This window comes from Podarcis bocagei (genome assembly GCF_964188305.1).
Source record: "Podarcis bocagei genome assembly, chromosome: 12".
Taxonomy (NCBI): Eukaryota; Metazoa; Chordata; class Lepidosauria; order Squamata; family Lacertidae; genus Podarcis; species Podarcis bocagei.
In genome coordinates this window covers 49,370,089-49,378,295 of record NC_138137.1, presented here as the reverse complement: position 1 = coordinate 49,378,295, position 8,207 = coordinate 49,370,089, and the positions used below count along the sequence as shown (strand labels likewise).

Here is an 8,207-nt window from a genome sequence, read left to right as displayed (position 1 = left end):
CGGGAAAGAATTCCACAAATGTCACTTTGCTACGATGGGTGCTAGATATTGGGGGTGTTTTGTTTTTATTTCCACACTACATCTTGTAGTGTGCAAAGTGAACGTTTAGTGCTCCTGCCTGTGCTTTGCAGTTTGGAGTAGTTCTGGTGCATTAATGCAGGAGTACTCATGTAGGTTTTTCTCCCCTTCTCGCTCATGGATTCCAGGATTTGTAGCACCCTTGAGATGTCTTGGAAGAGGGATGGTGTTATGTACTGAGCTGAATCCTAGAACAATAGGATCCAGACTGCAGCAACCTGATTGGTCTGCAGGAGCCACCCAATCCAGCTCCAGGTGGAAGTGAATCAGCAACCTGATTGGCCTGCAGGAGCAGCTTGGAATTAACCAATCACTTGGGGCTCATTGTGTAAATAATGTATATATAGCTAGACATTTTGGGGAAAGTTTCATTCATTGCTACTATGAGCTGAATAAAGAGTATGACATTCACACTCGACTCCGAGTATATTTCAGGTGGGATGCAAATCATATATGAAATGAAGAGTGAAGATCACAAAGGATCAGTGACCTACTTACTCATACAGTAGATTACGCAGGAGTATGGATGACTTCCATTAGTGCAAAGTATATACACAGCTTCTAAATCAATGTTGGAGAAACTACAGCTCTCCAGATGTGGCTGGACTCCAACTCCATCATCCCCGACCATTGGCCATGCTGACTGAAGCTAGTGGGACCAACACCTAGAGGGTCAGATGTTCCCCATTCCAGCTCTAGTGGTTGTCTCTAGCCCAGGAGGAAATGTGATCTTCAAGGTTAAATGTATGTCTCTTGCTTGTCCATAGTATGGTCTGCAAGTCAATCTCTTATGGTCAATATGGTTCTTCTTGAAATAGCTTAATTCTTCAAAGTTTGGAAAGTGGATTCAGGAAGATTATACCACCAGTATAGCTGATAACGAAAAACCTTAAGGTGCCTATTTGCAAAGACATTAGGGAGGGAATTATCAATCACTTACAGAGAAAGAGAGAGAGAGCGCACACCCCAAAATGTACATAATCTAAACTAAGTTTATAACCTCAGATGTATTAACATTCCATCAACAAAGACTTTACAACCTTGATGATATTGACACATCACCAGGTGAAGGGAGAATGATTTTAACAGGCCTAAAGGCCATCACTTAGTTTGGAGAGAGTTCTCAGTTCCCCACTTGAAGGTGGGTTTACAACCCTGAAATTACTGGCAGACTCAAAAGCCATGTGTGTAATAGCACACACAGTCTTAGTCAGAGAGGAAAGGAGATATACCAGTCTATGGCCTGTTATTGAACTGAGGTCCAAAGGTCCTCTTCAGTGTGAACTGAGGATAATCCAAAAACCCTCCTCCATAGAATGAACTCGGGTTCAAACACCACAGTACGTTAAGCATGTGGCTTCTGACAAACCACATGGCAAACTCCTTCTTGGTCCCCATAAGATCTAGGGACCTTAGGGGAATCATTGGCCATCTGAAGGCAGCTCTGTTTAGGGAAGCTTTTAATGTTTGATGGACTACTGTATTTTAATATTTTGTTGGAAGCTGCCCAGAGTGGCTGGGGGAAACCCAGCCAGACGGGTGGGGTATAAATAATATATTATTATTATTATTATTATTATTATTATTATTATTATTATTATTATTATTATTATTATTATTCCAGATGTTGCTGTTGGATTCCAGCTTCCATCAGCCCCAGCCAGCATAGCCAATGACCAAGGATGATGGAAGTTGGAGTCCAGCAGAATATGGAAGACCCCTAGTCTAGGGCAATATCTGCATCTTGATAGTAACCAAAACACAATTCTTTGAAATTCACACATCTCCCAGTCAGTTCTCCAACCAGTCAATGTGTGCAAAAATGTGTATATTTGAATAAAAAGTGTGTGTGCAAAGGAATACATTAGTGAGCATAATATAGAAAAAGAGCATTGTGCTAGAGGAAATGGCCTGCAGAGATGTGTATATTAGTCAAAATCACATATAAAAATGTGTACATTGGAATAAATGTGCGCTAAAATACTGATGAATCTTCATGAGGACTTTTTAATTATTATTATTTTTTAAAAAAAATGCAGATGGCTGCAGAAATTTAGAGAAACTGAAATTGAGTGATTCATCCATCCTCAGTTACCTAAAGATCAGAGATTTTAGCACAGCTCTGAAAATGGCCACGGGAGTGTTCAAAGGTGACTACGTTATTTGAGAAGGTGACTAAGTAATAACAAGAGAGCTTTGGCCATACAGCAGCCCTTGGAATGGTGATGTCAGATATTCACATTTTCCTACCTCAACAACAGTTTAAAAAGAAAAAAACAATGTGATGCACCAGGAATCCTTTGTTATTATATACTAACCAGACTGTGCATGGCACATTTTATTTCTATAAAACTATTAAAACTATTACAAAATATTCAAAAATACATTTTAGTAAATTGACAGCGGTTATTTATCAGTTTATTAATGCAAAACATCCTTTGCCCCCCTCCTCTGTACAAACTATTCTCCATTGTCACATAATAGCCAACATGTGCGCTTTTTAAAAAATATTTTCTCATAAATTTCTTCTTCTTGATTTTGAAGGTAAAAATAAGAGAGTTTCTCCCCCACCTCCCCAGAGTTTTGCAAATGAATCAAGGTGTGTGTAACAGTCTTGCGTTCCAAGAGTGTGGTTGAAAAGGGTGGCTGTTATCTTTTATACAAAGCAAAATATTTCCAAAGACAATTAGAAACAATACAGAAGCTGACATTACATTTGATACTATTTAAATTAAAATAATATATTCTTATATTTTACACTATTTCAAAAAAAATGAAATGTGACTGTTAAGTATTGATCTCTCTCTCTCTCTAAAAAAAAAATTGAATTTACAATTCTGTGTATAAAAATATAATTTACGGACCCCCTCCCCCCCTGTCTATGGAGTAGTATGTCTTTCGTTTGTTCCAGGACTCGCTGTTGTAGAAGAGCAAAGCAACGTACAGATGGGAGGGACAGAAGTTTTACTTTTGGAAAGTCTGGACGTGTGTCACACATAGAAAAATAGAGCTCTTTGCACTTTTGCTTGGCCTTGCAAAATAATTTTCTTCTCCCCGTTGAGTGTACAGTTCACATGATAATAAATTATCAAAGAAACTATTTAAGGCTCTTGAAGCTCGGATTCATATCCTTTAAAACATCTATTTCAAAATACCAAACAAATAAATATCCAGGAGATGAGGACAACGAAACAATCAAACAGACAACAAAATAGAAATCAAATAAAAAATATATATATTTCTCAACTAAACTGGGGGGTGGGGTATTCCTGGGCTCTTCCTGCTCCTTAAAGTCTACTTTGGACTGTCCTACTATTATTATTATTGTTTTAAAGTCTTTCATTCTCTTTCTTTCCTTCTTCATCTTAGTTTTCTCCCCTCCCCGCCCTTTGTACTATTTTCATCATCGTCATTGTTCACTTGCAGGCCACTTTCCCATGGTAAACCATGCTCAGAGTGGCTCACGACACCAAGAAGTTTACATAAGGTGATTCTCTGTTCTTATGACAGGTCAAGGTGGGGTGTGGAGAGCCGTCCCCCTCAGCTGGCCATGCCCAGTGGGTGTATCATCTCAGAATCCAATACCCAGCGGCCAATGTGGTAGAGGAGGCGGGAATACCAGTGGACTCCTGCTGGGGCGTCGTCCAGGGCAGCGGCTGGGAAAAGGACTGGGGAGGAGAGGCCGCTGGGGTACAGCATCGCCAGGAGAGCGTGAGTGACTCGGAAAGGGGCAAACGCCCAGTGAGCCCAGCTATGCTCCTCAATGACCGCATAGCACGACGCCAGCACCTGATTGATGAGGATAGTGCCCTGAGCAGTGAGCGGGGCATAGGCACCCAAGGCCTCTTCCCGCAGGGACACGCTGCGCACCTCGGCCTGCAACAGTGTCTGGCTCCCTTTGCCCAGCACATAGACGCGTTGACCCGGCTGAACGCGGCTGGCGAAAACAGGCTGGGGCTTGGAGTGGTTCTGCGGTGGGGCCACGAAAAGCAGGTGAGCCGCCGTGAGCAAGAGGCGCGCCCGCGGCCGTCGGGTCTCGATCACGTAGAAAAGCTTGCGGACGGGAGGCTCCTCCTGGTCCAGGAAGGCGAGGAACTCGCTGTAGAGCAGCTGCCCTTGCACGTCAGCTGCCAGGACCCGGTCTCCAGGGTGGAGGTCCTTCACCAGCTTGGTGCCTCCTTGCTCCAGGTTCACCCAAGCTGATCCAGGGAAGCAACCGCCCGATTTGGCCGCCACTGAGTTCTCTGGAGGTGGGAGAAGGGAAGGAGTGTTAGAAGAGAGTGAGGGCACCAACGAGAAACAGAACAAATCGGGACAATTGTCAGGGACCTGTTGAAATCCCAATCCTGAATCTTACCAGGAGCAGGAGGACAGTATAGATTTGGAACAGTGGTTTGCAGAGGGACATAGTTCAGAAGGCAGAAGCTGGGAAATACTGGATGGGGAACAGCTAGGAGACGAAATACTGGGAGAGAGACGGTTAACAGATTCACAGTCTCTGGGCAGCATTCACACACCCCTTCTCCAAAGTCACAGAGAGCTCAGAAAATGGCAGAACAGAAAGTACAGAGGGTTATCAAGCTCAGATTACAAGATGTAGGAGTGACGTAAATTAATAAGGACAGAAGGGGGTGGGATCCTTAATGGGGAGAACCACCATTCTGAGTGCCACGGGGAAGGAAGCCAATTCCTGGAAGCCTGACAACAACAAGCAATTCCTAGCAACAACACAAGTGAAACTCGGAGTTATCAGGGATACTAAACTGCCACCCCCCTGTATCTCTCTAGCTCCCCCTTTCACACAATTTCTATGACATCACATGGTGCAACGTGATGTCATCCTGCCTGTGTGTTTCCCTACCCCAGCCAGCCAATCATGCTGGAATGGGGTGGGGAGGTGTACCGTGTGGCGGCAGAACTTATTGCATTATGTTGTAAAGCATGGCGAAACTTGGTCACTGGAGATCAGATGCAGCCCTCCAGCCATCAAGGCTGGCCCTGGGCCATACACCTCACTGGTGCTGCTTTGCACTCTGCCTGGTTGTTTTTGCCTGGCTGGAAAGAGTCCTTGATCCCCATTAATGCTTTTTGCTTGAATGGCTTGAGGATAGAGGGCTTGTGTAGAAACTAGCCTACCAAACAAAGGCAAAATTCACATTCATTGACTTTTAACTCTGCTCTGACCACCACTGGCAAGTTGCCCCAGAAAAATTGCCCAGGAATAAGTGTGGCCCTCAAGCCCCATTCCAGCAGTGGAATTTACAAGGAAGAGGGATCTGAGAGACACAGGCTTTTGTAACTCTCTAGCCAATTGTTCTGATATAGTGTGCACGAAAGTCAATAGTTCCCTCTCAAATTTGGCTCAATTTAAAATAAACATTGGACGCATCAGAACTAATTCTACTGTGGCTTCTCTAATAGTAAGATGGTGATGAGAATAATAGTAGTAATGTTGTTGTTGTTAAACTGCCCTTCAACGGAAAGTTTCCCAAGACAGGGTACAAATATTCCAATAAAGCACAACAACAGCATTAAAACAAAAATATATTACTCAACAAGACGGTGACAAAGCACAGCTGAATATATTTCCTACAAGATAGCCTGGCTACAAGCTTTTCTGTCCCTCAAAGCCAGAAACAAGAGTTTCTGATGCTCAGGCTGTGAGAGCCAATTCTTACAAACCGAAAATGGAACTTTCCAAGCACAAGTGGGCAATATCAGCAGGCTTGCGGGGTGAGGGGTACCCAATATTTGCAGGAGTACATAAATTCTGTAGGGAAAGAACCCTAAAAAGTGGGGGAGTCTAACCCCCCCCCAACAATTCTATGTTTCTGATACAGCGGTACCTCGGGTTAAGAACTTAAATCGTTCTGGAGGTCCGTTCTTAAACTGAAACTGTTCTTAACCTGAAGCACCACTTTAGCTAATGGGGCCTCCCGCTGCTGCCGCGTGATTTCTGTTCTCATCATGAAGCAAAGTTCTTAACCCGAGGTACTATTTCTGGGTTAGCGGAGTCTGTAATCTGAAGCGTCTGTAACCCGAGGTACCACTGTAAATCAATAAAATAGATATTTTGAAAAATGAGGGCCGAGCATCCTCAGAGGCCACAGAACGCTGGCTGATGGCCAGAGGATCCTGAGGTCAAGCCACACTCTCTCCCTCTGGTCAGCCCTGTCTCCCACCCTCCTGGAGTGTTTGTGGTTGCCTGGAATGTGTCCCTGAACTCAGTAGTGTTTCCTGGTGGTGAGGATGGAGGAAAGAGAGGGGTGTGTGTGTGAGAGAGAGAGTTTGTGTAGAAACCAGCCTATGGTGCACTGGAAAGAGATACATTGGCTGCTCAGCTCACTTTTGCCTCTGGTACCACACACCACTTGGTAGGAAAGGTGCCCCACCCGTGCTCTAGACTAGAGCACTGGGGGAAGTCCAAAGGGTGGTTAGATACAGCCGTCCAGGGACTCTGCTACATTAGTAAAGAAAAAGCATTTTATATGCGTTGTAACACCGTGACACCAGATGTGGGGTTCCGTCTTTCACCAACATGATATATCCCACTTTGAGGTTTACAACGCATTTCCTGAAACACTTTCTGGACGTATCTAGATCCAGCCCAGCATTGCCCAAAGCAGCTGCCACCACAACCAGAGCGCACCACGACACACTGACGCAGCAGGAGGCCCCACTGTTGTCGTTTTGCTCAGGGCTCCTGTCAAACCTGGCCCTGGGAAGGATTGACGTTTGTGACGAAAAGGGCTTTCTGGCAGCTCACTAAGAGAATTGGGCTGGCTCCTCCTTCACTACTCCTTCCTGAAAATGGTCCCTGACTAAGAGCATTGCCATTCAGTCCCCTCCAGCAGAGCACAGTCATCCTTTTGTGGCTGGGGCAGAGGCTCTGTGCGACTCCAACAAATGCACTGGGGGGGGGGGTGCAAGATAACAGGTGCAGGAGCCTTTGGGAGGACCTCTGCTCTGCAGCACGAGAGTGATGGGACCTGTTGATGGCATTTTACCATTGCACTGTGGAGAGTGTATTATGGTCTGTGTGTGTGGTTTGGGAGCTGCACAGTCAGCAGAAAAACAATGCTGTCCAGGCTTGTAAAGACTGCAGAGAATAATTGGGTGCACTCTTCCCACCTTAGATCAAATCTATGCTGTCAGGTGCCATAAGAAAGCGGCAGAGATAGCGCAGGATAGTACGCACCCTGGAAATGATCTCTTTCAGCTTTTGCCTTCTGGAAGAAGGTACAGGGTTATAAAGGCCAGGACTAGCCGCCTGAGAAACAGTTTCTACACAAATGCAATTCTGGTTCTAAACACAGCATAAGGGGTCTCTATAGTATAGTGTATTTTAAAATGGGGTTTCAGAGTTTTTAGGGGTTTTTGAATGTTTTATGTAGTTTTTCAGTTTCATTGTTCTGCATGGGACAATGACAATAAAGATATCGTATATATGGGCCAATGGGGCTTCAAGCAGATGCCTTCACTTTGGCCTGCAGCTTATTCACCTTGCTGCTAATCTTGCACCAAAGTGGAGCTGCTTCTGCAAAGCTCCCTCTCCTCCTGGCTCGGCTCCATGTCTGCTCCTAGATCACTACTTGTAATTATGATTCTAATACATCCCTAAGTGCAAGGGAAAATCCAGGGTTTAATTTGAGTAGGGATCAGCCCAGGAACTTGCCTTGAATGCCAGAGGAATAATTAAGAAGGGAGTGCTTGGAACGTGCGTAAGGAAAGCCTCGTCTCCTCACCGCTGGACATAGGTATTAAATATCTCGGGTTGATTATTTCCTGCCTGTCCTTTTTGTATTTAAATGCTCAGTGCCTAGGTGAGACTGGGAAAATCCCAGCTGCGGCCACATTACTGATTCTCAGAGCTTGCTGCCGTCATTTCCCACAAAACTCTTCTTGCCACAACCACAGCCCTTCCTGCTTTTATCCTCACTGGTACATTGGAACAGGCTAAATCAGGCATCCCCAGACTTGGCCCTCCGGCTGTTTTGGGACTACAGTTCCCATCATCCCTGACCACTGGTCCTGTTAGCTAGGGATGGTGGGAGTTGTAGTCCCAAAACAGCTGGAGGGCTGAATATGAGGATGCCTGGGCTAAATGCTAAATCACCAGCTAAATTAAA

At 44.9% G+C, this 8,207-nt stretch overlaps 1 protein-coding gene across 1 annotated transcript in view; it reads right to left on the bottom strand.

The window, feature by feature from the left end:
* Nucleotides 1-2,374: 2,374 nt before the first annotated feature.
* Nucleotides 2,375-8,207, bottom strand: part of SHH (sonic hedgehog signaling molecule) — a 32,596-nt gene continuing 26,763 nt past the window's right edge. Inside the window, exon 3 of the mRNA XM_081163812.1 lies at nt 2,375-4,322. Within this exon, the coding sequence (XP_081019938.1) occupies nt 3,619-4,322 (704 nt within the window). The 3' untranslated portion in view covers nt 2,375-3,618. The remainder of the gene's footprint in view (nt 4,323-8,207) is intronic.